The sequence below is a fragment of the Schistocerca serialis genome, chromosome 1, assembly GCF_023864345.2.
Source record: "Schistocerca serialis cubense isolate TAMUIC-IGC-003099 chromosome 1, iqSchSeri2.2, whole genome shotgun sequence".
Lineage (NCBI taxonomy): Eukaryota > Metazoa > Arthropoda > Insecta > Orthoptera > Acrididae > Schistocerca > Schistocerca serialis.
The window spans coordinates 1,141,371,967-1,141,390,207 of record NC_064638.1 but is presented as its reverse complement, the minus strand read 5'-3'; the positions used below and the strand labels follow the sequence as shown (position 1 = coordinate 1,141,390,207).

Sequence of the window (18,241 nt, the reverse complement as noted above, 5' to 3'; positions counted from 1 at the left end):
GAGGACACGGCATGTTATCTTGGATGGGGAGCCATCATCAGTTGTAGAAGTAACTTCAGGTGAGCCCCAGGGAAATGTGTTGGGGATCCTTGCTGCTCATGTTATATATTAATGATCTTCCAGGTGATGCAGTTATCTATAATGAAACAGTATCTGAAAGAAGCTGCATTTATATTCAGTCAGATCTTCATAAGATTTCACAGTTGTGCAAAGATTGGCAGCTTGCTATAAATGTTCAGAAATTTATAACTGTGCACTTCACAAAATGAAAAAAAATGTATTATCTATGACTATAATATCAATGAGTTACTGTTGTAATCAGCCAACTCGTACAAATACCCCTGGGTGTAACACTTTCTAGGGTTATGAAATGGAATGATCACAATGGCTCAGTCATGGGTAAAGCAAGTGGCAGACATCATTTATTGGTATAATACTGAGAAAGAGCACTCATTCTGCAAAGGAGAGTGCTTACAAATCACTCATGTAACCAGTTTTAGAATACTGCTCAAGCCTATGGGACCTATACCAATTAGAGCTAACGGGGGATATTGAACACATACAGAGAAGGGTAGCATGAATGGTCACAGGTTTGTTTGATCCATGGGAGATCGTTACAAAGGTACTGAAGGAACTAAACTGGATGACTGTTACAAAGGTATTGAAGGAACTAAACTGGAAGACTCTTAAAGATAGATGTAAACTATCCTGAGAAAGTCTTTTAACTCCCCCTGCAGGAATGAAGGTTAGTATAGGCCCAAAGTATTCCTGCCTGTCATAAGAGGTAACTAAAAGGAGTTTCAGCCTTTTCAGCCTCAAGTCCTATGGTCCCATTTTAGGATTTGATCTCCACATTTTCAAAATTTTTCAGATGTACAGGCCATTTGGGGAAGGATGCCCTATGTTGTGCATCATGGACCCATTGTGCACTGAAACCTTTTGCATCTATTATTGTAATGGAACTGTAATTACACCTGTAATCCAGCCTTTTGGGCAAGGACTTCTTACATTGTGCATCCTTTATATCCATTGTGCACTGTCATATCCTACACTCACAATAATAGAGGATCATTTCACACCATATATCCGCCACAGTAGCCAGTCCCTTATGGTGGTGGTTGGGGAGGGGGGGGGGGGGGGGAGGGGGGTCACCATGTAACTTTTGGTCATTGCCTCCTGACAACACTGGTATCGCACTGCTGAGGTATAAACTGCCTCCTTGGTCTCTTCATGCCTTCCCAGATTTTAGAAAGCATTACTCTCCAGTGGACTTGTGGTGGTTTTTTCCCACACCTGGCTGAGTTATGACAACTCACAGGCATATACACCTGCTATTTGCACTGCCTTTCAGGAAGCCTTGATTCCAGCAGTGTGGACCCCCAACCCTTTGTGGCTATTGGGGGGTGTTACAAAAATCATTCTGACTGTAGCAGGACATCAGGTGGAGTATGTCTATATGTCCTTACTCCTGTCTATAGTGAGCCTGTGCCCCTTAAAATAATTTTAGTAGCTGTGGCTGTTGTGGTGAGAGGAACACAGGAAATTACCATCTGCAACATCTACCTTCCTCCAGATGGTGGAATGCCGGATCATGTACTGGCTGCACTAGTTTCCCAGCTCCCCCCACCTTTTCTATTTCTGGGTGATTTTAACACCCATAACCCTTTGTGGAGTGGAACCAAGATTACTGTCTATGATAAAGATCTCAAGAATCTACTAACTCAACACAATCTTTGCCTTGTAAACACAGGTGTCCCCACTCATTTCAGTGTGATGCATGGCAGGTACTCGGCCATTGATCTCAGTCCTGGTCTTCTACCTCTATGACGACCTGTGTGGTAGTGACCACTTTCCACTTTTCCTGTCCCTTTCCCCGCGTCACTCATCTGGATGCTTTCACCTCTGCTACCATTGGATCTCCATTGTTTGGTAACTTTGAAGCAGTGATCAAGGATGTTACTACAACCATTGTTTCTGCAGCTGAATCTGCTCCCTTGTTCCTCAGGTTGCCCCTAGTAGAAGACAGTGCCTTGGTGGTTGCCAGAAATTGCTGTGGCCATTAGGGATTGTAGGTGGGCTCTACAAGGTCATAAGCAGCACACATCAAAACCTCTGCTTCCCACATCTGCAGTAAGCTCAGATACCTTTACGGAAATCAGATCCCTGCACGTATACCTGGGATTTCCATGCATTGAGCTGTATATACCAACCCAAATGCAACCGGAGAGTGTTCTGCCAAACATTATGCTCAAACCACTGCCTCTGAGAATTGCCACCATGTCTTTCATCCCCTAAAACAGTGGGTGGAACGACAACACCTATCTTTTGCTACATGCCACCCTGAGCCATATAATTTCTCAGTGCTCTTGTCAATTGTCCTGAAACATTCCCTGGGCCAGTGTTGGTGGATTAGCAGCACCACGTCCTTCCTGTCTTCAACCACATCTGGAGCAATGGCGAATTCCCACCACAGTGGTGAGAAAGTATTATCATTCCAGTGCTAAAACCTGGTAAGAAACCACTATACATGGATAGTTATCATTGTATTAGCCTCATTAACTTTCTGTGCAAGCTGCTTGAGTGCATGGTGAGCCAGCAGTTGTGTTGGCTCCTTTAGTCTCAGGGCATCTGCCTCTGTCCCAGGGCAGTTTTTGCCAAGGTCCCTCCACCACTAACAACTTGGTGTACCTACGGCCTGCCATGTGAATGGCCTTCTCCTGCAATCATCACCTTATTATCAGCTTTTTTGGCCTGACTAAAGCATATGACACCAATTGCCGACACCACATCCTCACTACTTTGCATGAGTGGGTTCGCTGGGGCCTGCTCCTAATTTTTATACAGAACTTTTTGCCATTCCACACCTTTAGAGTCAGGTCAGTGTGTCACCCCATATCCACGAGAATGGGGTCCCACAGGGCTCTGCACTGAGTGTCTCACTCTTTTAGGGGCCATTAATGGTCTCATAGCAGCACTGGGCTCCTCTGTATCATCCTTTGTATATGATGATGACTTTTGTATTTCCTTTTGCACATCTACTATTGGTGTGGCTGAAAATCAACTGCAAGGAGCCATATGAAAGGCTCAGTCATGGACCTTCACCTTTCATTTTTTAGCTGCCAGGACGTATGTCATGCACTTCTGTTGTCATCATACTGTCCACCCACATCCAGAACTTTACCTCAATAACCAACTATTTAACATAGTTGGTACTTATCACTTTTTAGGACAGGTTTTTGATGCCCACATAACTTGGCTCCCCATCTTCATCAGCTTAAGTAAAAGTGCTGGCCACAACTTAATGTTCTTGGATTCCTGAGCCATGTTGAAAGAGGTGCAGATCACCCTACACTGTTGCAGCTATACAAAGCCCTTGTACAGTCATGTATGGACTATGGGAGCTTGGTGTATCATTCAGCATCACCCTCAGCATTGTGGATGCTGGACTCTGTACACCACTGTGGAGTTTGACTTGTGATTGGAGCTTTCTGAATGAGCCCAGTGTACAGCCTACTCGTGGAAGATGGGATTCCTCCATTGCAGATCAGGTGGCAACAACAGCTTGCAAACTGTACCGCATACATTTGCAGCTTGTCTCAAAGTCTAAATTACCATCTTCTTTTCCCTAACATAGTGATACTTCTACTGCAATGGTGGCCCACATTGAGGATTATAATTGCAGTCTGTGTTCGGTCCCTTCTCACTTAACTACCACCTTTCGTCCGGGTCCACTCATGTACGCCTCCATGGCCCATGCCATGGTCACAGCTTCATCTGGATCTGTCACAAGGCCCAAAAGACTGTTCCTCCTGAGGCCTTCCACCACCAATGTTTGTCTATTCTCAGGGAGTTTCAGGGCTCATAAATAGTCTACACTAATGACTCGATGGCCAATGGTCACGCTGGCTTCACTTATGCTCATGCTGGATGTACTGAATAGCACTCCTTGTCAGACAGCTGCAGTGTTTTCACTGCAGGTTTGGTAGCCATCTCTCACACTCTTGTGCTCATCCACTCCTGCACAGATGAGTCCTTCCTCAACTATAGTGATTCCTTAAGCAGCCTACAAGTTCTGGACCAATACTTCCCTCACCATCCTTTCGTAATGACTATCCAGGAGTCTCTTTATGCCATCAAAAACTGTGGACGTTCAGTGGCCTTCATCTGGGCCCCAGGACATATTGGAATCTTTGGAAATGAACTTGCTGACAGGCTGGTCAAACAGGCTATGAGTAAAGTGACTCAAGAGACCAGCACACTGGAGAATCCGATTGGTCTTATGCCAAAAGTTTTCGGAATCCTGGAATATCGAATGGTACACCCTAATTATGCCAAATAGATTACGTGCCATATAGGAGACAAAGAATGTGTAGAGGTCATCGATGTGATCTACTCACAGGCACTATGTTGTCCTTTGCCTGCTCTGCAAAGGCCATACTTGGCTGACTCCAAGTCACCTCCTCCATCTTGAGGACCCACTCAAGTGCCACTGTGGCTCTGGATTGACACCAGCCCATATCTTGTAGAACTATCCCACTCTATCTACCATGTGGCAATCTTTTAACCTTCCTGATGCACTACCTATGGTGTTAGGTGACAATGGCTGGTCTTTTTTTATCACTCACTAAGGGTGGTGTGTGGCCTTCTCTCGCAGGCCTTCTCCCTTCCTCCATTTTAACTCTTCCTCACTCCCTCTAGTGCTGTCTGCTCGACATTGTGTTCATTTTTTCACCATATGTGTTTCTCTTGTCTTGTGTTTTTAGGCTGGAGATTCTGGTGTGTTGCAGAATGGTTGGCTCATCCTTTTTTATTCTTTTGATCAGCCAGCCCAGGCCACCTTCTGTATTGTTTAAACACCTTCTACAGCTTTTTTCTTTTTAGTTAATGTTTTCACTTTTGGCTTGCTTCTTTTGTTTTCCCCTTCAGTGTGGTTGCAGTTCATTTTATGCTATTGATTTCAGGTGACAGGATTCTTTTGGGGTATGGTTTTAATTCAAGTGCTTTGTGACCAAGGAAAAAGGGACTCATAACCATGCAGTCTAGTCTCTTTAATCCACATGCCATCCAACCAACAAACAAAAGTCTACTAACAAAGTTTGAAGAATGGCTTTAAATGATGACTCTAGAAATATACTATAATCCCCTACATATTGCTCAGATAGGTATTATGAGGATAAGATTAGAATAATTACTGCACACAGCATGGCATTCAAACACTCATTCTTCCCACACTCCATTCATGAATGGAATTGGATGAAACCCTGGTAACTGGTACAATGGGACACACACCTCATGATGGTTTTGAGAGTATAGATGTAGATGTAGGTTTGCTGCTTATCTGTTAAGAAGGCATCATGCAAAATCTTAGCAATGTTTTCAGTTTTGTATATATGCTTATCAACCACTCAATGCCTCAACTATATGTTGAGTTGTTACCTTTACTGCTTCCACTACATACACATAAGCCAGAACATTATGACCACTGCCCACCACAAAAGTGAATGTTGCCTGTTGGCACTTGCAGATATGTAACACAGTAAATGAAATAAAGAGAGCAAGACAAAGTGGGAATCACTATAGTGATGGCATGGGCCACAAATAGGGAAATCCAACGACATCAGTGACTTTGATGAAGGGCAGATCTTTATGGCCTGGTGCCTTGGAATGAACATCCCAGAAATGGTGAAGCTACTGGCTGTTTGGGTGCAACTGTTGTGAGCATCTATGGAAAGTGATTGAAGACTAGTGAAGCTATCAGTAGGTGACAAACTGCAGTACATCAATGCCCCATCACAGACCATGGAAGTCAGAGGCTTGCTCACTCTGTAAATCTGGTGCCGACATAAGTGTTTCAGAGCACTCAGTTCAGCACACATTGCTAACTCTTTGGAGACAGGTGACTTGCAAGAATATGTAATTGATGTATCTCCAGTAGTAATATGTACTACAAAAGGACATAGCTTATGATTTAGTTTTCATATTTACTTTAGTTCTTTGATAGATTAGAAAGTTTAAAATAATGATAACAGAAAGTATAATTATTCTCCAAAGTAAAAGGTGTGAGGTGAGTTATTGAGCAATTTCTTCCTCATGAGATTCCAAAATATTTTGCTCACTCAGCAAATGTGATGAATTAGTAGCAAAATGACAGAAAACTGCAAAATCCCATGAGTACATGCATGAAATTATGTCAGTGAGATCAGATTGACTCGAACATTTGCGACAGAAGCTGCTACATTTGCTGTTGTTGACAACAGAAGGCAGCACCAGTATAGGGGCTGTTAGCAACATCCATACATTGTTGTCATACAAAATGATCTGTACATTGTTGTCATACAAAATGAGTTCAGTTTTTGAGTGATAGGTGGCTCCTACAGAAATGAAATTGTGGCCTGATCTATACTTGTGCACAATCTTTTTAACACAAACTTATAACCCAAGCTATACTTGGGCATGGCCTCCAAAGCATTAAACATGGGGCTCCACAATGGGCAACCCCTGTATGTTTCCAAATACAACTCCTGTACATACACTGTCATCAACATTGGACCTGGATCAGTGTAAATGTGCACCTGGTAAGATAAATTGCTTTCTTTGTTACACCGTGTTGATGGTCATGCCTGGATATACCATAATTCAGTAACATGGCTGCTTGGAATGTGCACTGCACCACAAATGCAAGCCAATGGGGGTAGTGTTATGGCTATGGGGAAAATTTGCTACAGCTTCCATGGTACAGCTGGTAGTAACCAACGACACTATAGCAGCTGTGGACAACATGAACATTATTGTGGACCTCCTGCTTCCCTTTATGTTAGATGCCTTCACCTATGATGGTGGCTCTTCCAGCAGTATAACTGCCCATATCGCAAGGTCAGCTGCAGTGACTTGAGGAGCATAATAGTTAATTCACATTGATATTTTGGCCACAAAATTTAAACTATCTGAATACTATGAGAACTTCTGGGATGATATCAGACACCAGCTTTGTGCCCACAAACCACTGACCCAAAATGTATGGGAATTACATGGGCTGTGCATATATATGTGGTGCCACGTACCTCCAGAAACCTACCAAGGACTTTCTGAATCCATGTCAGGCAAAACTGCTCCTGTATTCTGTTCGAGATGTGGACCAGCAAATTTTTAAGCAGGTGGTCATAATGTTTTGGCTCACCAAGATGCTGCATTACCATACATATACAATTATATGTATTATAGATGAAATCATTAGTAGTGGATATAAGAGTCACAAGTCGCTAACTGCGACCAATGACTCCAGAAAATTCCTTGAGAGAGAGAGAGAGAGAGAGAGAGAGAGAGAGAGAGAGAGACAGTGATCCACTGTTGTCTCCCAATGTCACTGTCTGATTGATTGGAAGAGATTCAGCAACTTTTTCCTTCATTTCTATTTATACTATCTCTTCTCCATTCACAGTCTAAAAAGTAGACAGTGTTTTCTAGTATTCATTTCTGACTCCTGTAGTCTGACTGTTACTGTGTTAAACTAGTTATACACATACAGATAAACATGAAGCTTATTTTATTGAGCATTGTTACTTGTCTGACATGAACTTGTAGTACCACAAAACAGAAAATTGATAGCATAACAAATGAGGCACTCTTTTTAATTTCCATCTAGACCAACCTGTGAGATATTGTTATTATGGTGTCCCCATTTATAGTTAGGTTTGACTATTAATTGCTGCTACACTACACATTTATAAGTTTTTATAACATCCTTATTCAACACACTCCTTAACTGCACAGTCTTAAGAGCTTGTAGCTTGCAGTATTGTCATATCTGTTTCATGAGTGTATTCCAGGTGGTGCTCCAGAAAAACAAATTAGTTTGTTTCTCAGAAAATAAAGCATCTTGAGCATTTTATTCCTACCAACAAAGTTTAAATGTACTTTGTAGCATTAAAGACTATGTAAACGTTTGAAAACAGAGTCAATATTACGTTCCATGTGAATGTGTCACATCATATGTGGAACTGGTCATCACAAAAATTAAGGAGATAGGAATATCAGCAATGCATTTGGCTGATACAGGAAGGAAAACCAACTGTTACTGAATACTTTATAGAGTATAATCCTGCATTGTGATTCAGCTGTATGAGGACTATGGTTAAGGCTTTGAGTTTCTGAAACTGCATCAATTAAATAAACATTAATAAATTTGGTCCCAAGTATTAATGTTAGCAAGACTTGCATTCCTAAGTTCCATTTATTAACATGTCACTTGCCATTCAATCTGCAGAGCTAGAAATTTTAGTTGCTTAATTTTTGTTTCACTAATAGCACAAGTAGTGCCAATGACTAATATTATTTTTGTTGTTCCACTTAAGCCACCACGGTAGCTAGTACTCCAGAAATAGCCAGTATGCAGGCATACACACAACAATTTTTGTACACATGACCGGAGTTTTTTCCTTGGTCCCAATAGATATTATGCAGATATCTATACAATGCAAAATTTTCTAGTTAACAGTGATTAAATGAGTCACTCATTTATTTATACATTATGTTCGATACATCCCATTGTGAAGGAGGACCTTCAGGGATGTGGAACAAATTGCTAGATACATAAAAGGCAGAAACATTTATTGCAGTTGACTGTACATCTGCAAAGCATACTAACAACCAATTGTAACTAGTGCTGATCTACTCTCATTATTAATTACAGGAATTCTAACTTTTAATGTACCGTAAAAGATAAAGATGTCATCAACATAAAGGTAGTGATTTACTAGGCATTGTGCTTTTAGAGCTGATATTTCATTGCCTTTCTCCAAATTCTAAACTGATTTGTGCAGCCAGCTATAATTGGATCTTCAGTTCAACAAGGAGATGAAACCAAGATGCAACACGGTAATTTTTACATTAACAGGCACAACTTTGGATGAAAGAAGGTATAAGTCCTGATAAGAATAAAAAAGATTGATGAGGGATTGAACCCAAGAACTCTGCATGTGTAGTCTACTACTTAAGTACTGCACCATAGAAACACTTTAATGCATTATAGATCATAATATTATATATCAAATGATGGAAAGCCCAGGTTGAAATATCAGCAGTTATGAAAAGGATATATTGCTACTCACCACAAAAATGACATATTGAGTAATAGACAGGCTGAATGAAAAGACTGTTGTATACTGAGCTTTTGGGCAAAGTCTTCTTCAGAAAAGAAATGAAAACCCAAACACATTCAGAAAAGTAGGCACACGTCATATAGACATGACCACTACATCCAGACACTCTGGCCAGACAGCCAGAGAGAGCAGTCATGTGTGCTTGAAAGGTGCCTGCTAGTGTGCATGTGTGTGTTTTCCCTTCTTGAAGAAGTTATTGACCAAAAGCTCAGTGTGTAACAGTCTTTTCATTGTGCCTGTCTGCAACGTAATATATCAGCTTTACGGTGAGTAGCAATCTATCCTTCTCATAATATCAAGGATATAATTTGAATTTTAAATGAGCAGTTCTCATAAGGAATTCATAAATGGCTGCATGAATTAAAAATTAATTCTTAATTTATTTTAATTTACATTAAATAAACAACAAAGCAGTGACATTGTGAATATGACTATAAGGATATACGGATTCCTATAAGTTTTTTACTAACCAAACATTGAGGTAAGACTTTTGTAAAACTTTTCCATACCACGACTCTACTTTTCCCCCTTCTGTGTTTTCATTCCAGGCAGTGAAATTACTGTGGACTGCAGTAAGCAACTTAAAGGATATTCCACAGGAGTATTGCATCAAAGCAGTTCATGTAGCTGTAAAAGCAGGAGATGAAGAGGTAACCTAAATTTTATTCAAAATAAACATAGACAGTAATATCTTTACTATTTCTGCTGGAATCATTCCTTACCCAACTTTATACCTGCTTAGTGCCTGGTGCAGCAAATGAATGCTCAAATTTGTTCTCGTATTGTGATCATGTATACCATTATTTATTGTTAAGAGATGCTTTTTTTTTTTTTTTTTTTTAAACACAGGGTACTGGTACTGATAAAATTTTCAAGTATTTTGAAAATTGAATTTGATGATGATCTAGGATGTTCTTGCTTCATTATCTTTAATAGCCTTTTCTGCATTACTTTATGAAGATTTTTTGTGTGCTGATCCCCAGAAGGGGATGTACTATGTTAAAACGGAATGAACTAGACCAAAGTACAATGTTTTAATGTACCTATGTTGCATGAGAATTCTAAATGAATAACAGAGGCTGTTCAGCTTATTCAGTACTTTATCCCTGTGTACATCTGACTCCAAAGTGTTATCTACACATATTCCCAAAAATTTTGTTTCTTCTACTTGAACAATTTCATGAACTTCAATTACTATTGGTGCCATTTGAGTAGGGTGATTTTTTGATGGATAGAAAACCATGTAGGCTGTTTTATTTGCATTCATCAACAGTTAATTTCTGTGAAGCCTGGACTGCAGCCTGCTCATTCTATCTGATATTTGGTTACTCATTTGTTGCACTGATGTACTGTGAACAATAGATTTGTAACATCATCAAATAGTACAGGAGAAGTTTCAGGGGGGTTCAGGGGAGGTCATTAACAAAAAGCAGAAAGAGACAGGGACCCAGAACAGAGCCTTGTGGCACACGACAAGTAATCAGAGCCTTGTTAGAGCAAGTTCTTCCTACGGTAATGCTACATACCTCAACTGCTTGCATCCTTGATGTAACAATATTGTACTATGTTACACTTAAATGATGTAAATGGTATATTATTTAATGTAAACTTCTAACCTGACATATAAGTGATTATTGTGGTGAACAGCCATTTAAAACACTAGAACCCGCATGCTTAGAAGTCCACAAGCTGAAACCATTTTCAAATTTCCAGATGAAATGGCAGAATTAAGCAGGACTAACTTGTAAGTTCACCAGCTTGGTTTTTGTAACCTCTTTTCCATCACCTTTTCAGTAGTATATCAGTCCATCACCTTGAATCTGAAAATCTAAGGAAGCACTTGATGTTGTTAGCTCAATAACTCACAATTTTTACTTCACTTCTGTATACATTTATTAACCACAAAGTGCTATTGTTAGGCCAATGACCAGGTTTTCAGCTTTATAAGATTAACAGTGCGAAAACTAGATCAGTACTCACTAACAATCAAGGGTCCAGTGGCAGAATTCTTTGAATAAATTATAAATTCATTGAAGCACAAATTAATAAATCACTTTCCAAGAATCAATGGTAATCACTAATCGAACTAATTGAGTGTTGCCCAGTATGAAGTTCATATTTACTCCAACATCAGAGTTTGCGTACTGTCTTGTAGTAATCCATCAGATAAAAGTACAGTGCAATAGATCACTTAGTTCAGTCCTTAATTAAAGTCATCACTCTCAACAATTGTTTGTTCTAATGACAGCGCCAGCTCATGCCTCCTACCAACCATAACACAATTCTGTCAAAATATTCATTAACTTGAAAATGTTAGACATCAACATTACTGAGTTTTTGCAGACACTGATACATGTATTTTCATGATCAAACTGTGCATATCTATTGCATGAACCAAGACTGGGAGGTGATTCAACGTAGGTGTTACAAGTACTTGACTGGGCCTGGGCACAGACTGCCAAGCTTCAGTAGTATCTGACTATTTAAAGACTGACATATGAACAAATTGTTATTTCAGAAACTGTACAATTATTCGAAAAATAGCTAGGTTAGATTTTGCTATTCAGTATGAACTATGGGTATCACTAAAGATCTGGTTTGTGAAAAATTTGGAGGTCTAGATATTTAGTAAAAGTTTACAGAAACATTTTATTCATGCATGTTATGAATACTTGACTCACAAGTACCAATGCGATAACGAAAATTAGTGTAAATTATCCAAAAATCTTAATTGATGATTTAATCATCTTGTACATAAAATTCGGGTCTACAAAAATATAATGGCAAAAGTCAGAATTTAACAAGCAAAGAGGCAAAATCTTCAATGGAAAACAACTACTCCTGAAATTGAATGTCAACAATTCCATAAATTAACAAGTTTGTTTGTGTGGCTATCCTCAGCAACATGCACAAAAATACTTGTTTTATAAATAAAACTGCCTTTCCTTGCTGCAACTTATGTGTGTGTGTGTGTGTGTGTGTGTGTGTGTGTGTGTGTGTGCGCGATTGTATACCTGTCCCTTTTTCCCCCTAAGGTAAGTCTTTCCGCTCCCGTGATTGGAAGGACTCCTCACCCTCTCCCTTAAAACCCACATCCTTTTGTCTTTCCCTCTCCTTCCCTCTTTCCTGATGAAGCAACCATGGGTTGCAAAAACTTGAATTTTGTGTGTGTGTTTGTGTTTGTTAGTGTCTCTATCAATATACCAATGCTTTCGTTTGGTAAGTTACATCATCTTTATATAACGGGGGAAGAGACCTACCCAACCTCTTTGCATTTACATACGTCTGCCTGTGTCTGTATCTGTGCAGATGGATATATGTGTGTGTGTGTGTGTGTGTGTGTGTGTGTGTGTGTGTGTGTGTATACCTGTCCTTTTTCCCCCTAAGCTAAGTCTTTCCGCTCCCGTGATTGGAATGACTCCTTACCCTCTCCCTGAAGAGTGAGCATTTTTTTTTTCAAAGGTTTGAATTGTAGAGTGTTGAATATGCATGTAATAGCTGTTAGAGAGAGGTTGAAAGCTTTAGTGATCCACTGATTTGAGTTTTGGTTTAAATGTTCTGGGGAGGGGTTCATGGGCAAGTGAGTGAGTGAAAAGGTGTTGTGTGATATTATTATTATTATTATCCTCTTTTGGAGTGGTATTCTATTATTTTCTCTATTTGTGTAAACAATGAACTGTTTGGCATGTGTACTTGATCATTCAGTAGGGTTTTCCTTTCTGTTTTGGTTGTCTATAGGCCGTAATTTTTCTTGCGAGGTTAGGTGTTTTTTATTGTTGACTATAATTATTTTCATATCTTTTTCTTTAGTGGTTGGTTTGTTGTTATATTCTCTTAGGTATTCTGCGAATGTGGAGTAGTTTGTTCCATACTTCCAGGCTCTCATATGTTCTTTGTATCTGATATCAAGTGTTCTACCTTTTACCATCACAACTGTTACACTGTAATTGATATACACCTGCTCTCTGCTATGAGTGTCTGTTTTTTGTCAGGGTTTGGGTGTATTTTTGTATAGAGTTGTCTGTTGTGTATGCTATGTTTATTCCCTGTCTTTTGAAAAAGTTGGTGATTTGATGTGTGTGTGTGTGTGTGTGTGTGTGTGTGTGTGTGTGTGTGTGTGTGTGTGCGTGCGTGTGTGTGTGTGTGTGTGTGCGCGCGCACTTGTGCTTATATGTCATTGTGTAGCATCTACTGTTTTCTTTCATATTTTTCTGATTATTCTGCGTAGTTGTTGTGGTGTGGTGTGGAGTGTTTGTGTTTGGTTCTGTTGTGTTGTGGTGTTGTCTGTGGTTTGGTGCTTTCTACTTTAATTTTACTTTTAATTTTGTTGTTTAGCTTTCTGATTATTTTACTGTTGTAACCATTTTTTATGCTATCTGCATTATTATTTCAAGTTATTGTTGGTAGTTTTCTTTGGTGAGTGGTACTTTCTTAAGTCTATGGAACATGTGTTGATGTTCTGCTTCCTTTTGTGAGTGTCGACGATTCTTTTATTTATTTATTTTCGACTTCCATGGATCCTTGATGCGAATGTATTGCTAGGATGTAGATGTGTCAGGTTATTAAAGTAATAGCCACATGTAGATGATCATGAGGTAACCAATTTAACATATATATGCAGATACATGAAAAAGGACATCCACATGTCAAATAATTACACACAAAAATAGAGATAACAACATAGATAATAGTACAGTAATGACATAGATGATTGCATAAATAATAGTGCAGTAATGACATAGATGATTACATAAACAAATTTAAAGTAATTCATCTAAACAATATTCTGACAACAAGTGATATGCTAATCTACATAATCAGTTCTATTGGAAATGCATGAAATTAAACAAAAATTCAAGAAGTATTACACATAATCAAAGAATTCCTGTAAAGAATAGGAAGAATTATCCAAAAGATAAAGTTTTAGCTCTCTTTTGAATTTAGTAAGATCCCCAATGACTGATTTGATAGGGACAGGAAGTTTATTGAACACTTTTATACTTGAATAATGAACTCCTTTCTGTACCATGCTGAGATTTTTTAAAATCATTGTGAAGATCATGTTTTCTTCTTGTATTGTGATCATGGTACTCACTATTCATTTTGTAAATTGCACAATTTTTGTTCACAAAGCACATTAGTGACAAGATGTATTGACAAGGCATGGTGAGGATCCCCAGCTGTTTGAATAAATTTCTGCAAGAAGATCTAAGATGCACTCCACTCATAATCCTGATAAATTTCTTCTGTGCAACATAGACTTTATTTGCTTGTGGTTGATTTCCCCAGAATATGATGCCATATGCCATAAGTGAATGGAAATAACCAACATATGCAGCTTTTATTGTTTCCATGTCACAAACAGGTGCAATCAAGTGAATGGCAAATGGTGCTGAATTCAGTCTTTTACATAGGTCAGTGATGTGGACAGACCAGTTTAGTTTGTTATCAATATGTAACCCCAGAAATTTGGAAGATAAAACTTTCACTATTTCTTTGTCTCCACATTTTATTTCAACATTTTCCAATATTTTGTTTACTGTTTGAAACTGAATGGAATGAGTCTTATTAACATTGAGGGACAGACCATTTGCACTGAACCAATCTAGAACTGCTTGGAAAATAGTGATCGCAGTGTTCTCTAGACTGCAGTTGGGTACCATGTCAATGATAATGGTTGTGTCATCTGCAAATAGAGTGAAGTGTGCTTCTTGGGTCACACACCATGGGAGATTATTTACAAAGATTAAGAAAAGTAAGGGACCAAGCACCGAGCCCTGCAGCACTCCAAATTTTAATGTACCCCAATCAGAGCTGGCAGGCGCCTTTGCACAAATGTTTAATACTACCTTCTGATTTCTGTCATGTAGATACGACTCAAGCCAATTCCCTTCTTTATCTTTTAAGCCATAATGGTCAGCCTTTCTTAGTAGAATCTTGTGATCTACACAGTCAATTGCTTTTGACAGATCACAAAAGATTCCAGCTGTTGTCATTTTCTTGTTTATGCATTCAAGAAGTTGGTTGACAAATGAGAAAGTAGCTTGTTCAGTTGGAACACCCTTTTGGAATCCAAACTGATTTTTATTAAGGATGTTTTATTTATTAAGGTGAGCCATGATTCTATTGTACATAAGTTTTTCAAGGATTTTTGAAAGACTTGTTAACAATGAAATTGGACGGTAGTTAGAAACCTCTGCTTTATCACCCTTTTTGAAGAGTGGTTTAACAACTGCAAATTTTAGTCTATTAGGGACAATACCTTGATTTAGAGATTCATTAAATATGTGACACAAAACTTAAAGAATATATTTGTGGCAATGTTCCAGTACTTGGATAGATATATTGTCCACACCAGTGGAATTTTTGTTTTTTATTTGGCATATCACCTAAATCTCATCTGCTGTGATGTGGGGTACATACATCAGACTAATTTTTCTCTGCACTGCTTTTTGTAGAAGGTTCATGGCTTCATCCATATATCCTTTACATCCACTTTGATCTGCTGCTGTCAGAAAATGATTGTTGATGATTTTGGCAACTATTTCCTCTTCGTCTACCATGCTTCCATTGTGACACACTTTGGTACTGTCTGTATCCTCTCAAACTTTTCCTGTCTCCATTTTTACCACCTTCCAGATTGTTTTTATTTTATTATTTGATCTGTCAATTTTGGATTTGATAAACATACTCTTGGATTTTTTAATAACATTCTTTAGGATGTTACAGTAGAATCTGTAGTGTTCCCTATCCTGAGGTTTATCAGAATTTCTGAGTGAAACACAAAGCATTGACTTTTTTTACATGAAGTTTTTATTCCATTAGTGAGCCACTGTCTCTTACAATCATTCCAGTTCGTGCTTTTTGAAATTTTCTTATGAAATACAGCTTCAAAAACGGTAACAAATTCATTTAGGAAAAGGTTGAATTTGTCATTTACATATTTAGCCTGATACACTGCCTCCCAATCTAACTGCTCCAAATGCCTAGTGAAAGTTTCCAGATTCTCATTGTTGATTAACCTATATGTGCTACTGATAGAACTGCTCTTGTTAGCAGGGCTTACATTGTGTATTTCCAACAGCTGCCCATCATGGTCAGAGAGACCATTTAAGATTTTTGTTACAAATATATTTTCGATTCTATTATTATCTACATAAATATTGTCAATCAGACTTGTACAGTCCTTTGTTACCTTAGTGGGAAAGTCAACAACTGCCCTCAGATTGAAAGAATTCATTACATTCTCAAACTCTGTTCTATCATTGTTACAGGTAAGAAAATGTACATTAAAGTCACCAAGCATTATTATTTCTATGGTTTTTGAATACAATTAAGTTAAAAGTGATTATACTTGCTTGAGGAATACACTGACCTTTCCTGAGGGAGCTCTGTAGACAGCAATAACATAAATAGGCAGTGTATTGACAAGGACTTCAATGCAACAAGCCTCAAAATGTTGGTCAACACAATATTTTTTTACGTCTGTAGATTTGCACGCTATATTATTTCTAACATACATTATCACTCCTCCATTGTCCATTTTACTACTAATATAAAAAGTTGCTAAGGTGTACTTGTCTAGTTGCAGCATTTCAATCTTGATGTTCAGTAAAACATAAAATATGGGCACTGTTTATTGCATCACTGTCATAAATGCAAACAGACAACTGGTTCAGTTTGTTCCTTAGACCCATTATATTTTGATGAAATAAGCAAAGTTTGTCATTTACTAAACTCTTTGATTCAATGGCACTTCTTTGTTGTGAATTGCAATTAGAGATTATAGCAGGTCTACCTGAAGGTATCTGCCTTATTTTAGTCTTGGAACTGAGGCCGGGTACCAAAAATCCTGCACAGTTGTATGTTTCCTGGTTCTTGTGCTTTTTCTGTTTGCTTCTGTTACTGATGGTGAAGCTGCTGAAAAGTCTTTCACAGTTGAAGACTGAGGAGGGGCAATACTGATGAAAGGTCCTGAGCCACTGATGAAATATCAACAGCAGATGGAACTTTTGAATCTGCTGCTGACGTACACAGAGGTCCCATACAAGGAATTGTTTGGTTCATTTTCTCTCTGCTTTCAAAAATTTCGTTTACCATTTTACTTATAAAGTTCTTTCCTTCATAATTCAATGCATCCCATGCCTGGTATGCTGGTATCTGTCTAATTTGCCTATATCAAGGATGCTGCATTTTGCGAACAAGAAACACATTTGTTTTATTTTCATGTTAGTTTTTTGTATTTCTTTGTTGACACATGAGTGATACATCAAGTCATATCTGTGTGGTAATGTTGAGACAATAGTATTACATTGCTCATTTTGTTCTAAGAATTTCTTTATCTCTGTTAGGCAGTTATCTGCTTCATTTTTTGCGACATCGTTTGAACCCGCAATACACACCACAAAGTCATTTTTTCTTAGCAATTTATCATCCATATTGATGCCAATAACATTTTTTGTTGTTGCTCCAGGCTTAACAATACTTGTTGAGTAGCATTTCCTGTGTTCTTTGAAAAGTTTTGTCACGTTTTTGGCATGGCTGTCGGTTAAAAATAATACACTAGGATTGCAGACTGATAATGTGTGTTGCTGTGGGTCTGCAGTAAAATTCAAACATGTGCTTGTTGTTTTGTTTTCTGATTGTTATTTCCAGAAAGTTAATTTAATTATTATGTTCTCTTTCAATTGTGAATTTTATATTTATATGTATCTTGTCGATGTTATTGTGTAGTTTTTCAATTTTTGTTTGAGGTTCATCTATTAAGCAAAGGATGTCATCCATATCCCTGAACCAATATAATATGTTGTATTCTTTTGCTTCTGTTTTTGTGAAAATGATGTGTTCAGTGTGGTTTACAAAAATATTTACTAAGGGTCCTGAAACTAAGGACCCGATTGGTAAATTACCTTCTTGTTAATAAAATTCTGTATCAAATTGGAAGAATTTTGTTCTGTTATGAGTGTTATTAATGTGGATACTTCCTTAATCTGTTCATCAGGAAGTTGACTATACATTTTCAGGTTCTTGTCTATGATTTATATTGTTTCTGGTACTGGTATGTTGGAATACATTCTTTCTGT

At 38.2% G+C, this 18,241-nt stretch overlaps 1 protein-coding gene across 1 annotated transcript in view; it reads left to right on the top strand.

Moving 5' to 3' along the window:
* LOC126417476 (serine/threonine-protein phosphatase 6 regulatory ankyrin repeat subunit A-like) overlaps positions 1 to 18,241 on the top strand; it is a 408,260-nt gene that overhangs the window by 373,545 nt on the left and 16,474 nt on the right. Inside the window, exon 20 of the mRNA XM_050085121.1 lies at positions 9,707 to 9,808. Within this exon, the coding sequence (XP_049941078.1) occupies positions 9,707 to 9,808 (102 nt within the window). The remainder of the gene's footprint in view (positions 1 to 9,706; positions 9,809 to 18,241) is intronic.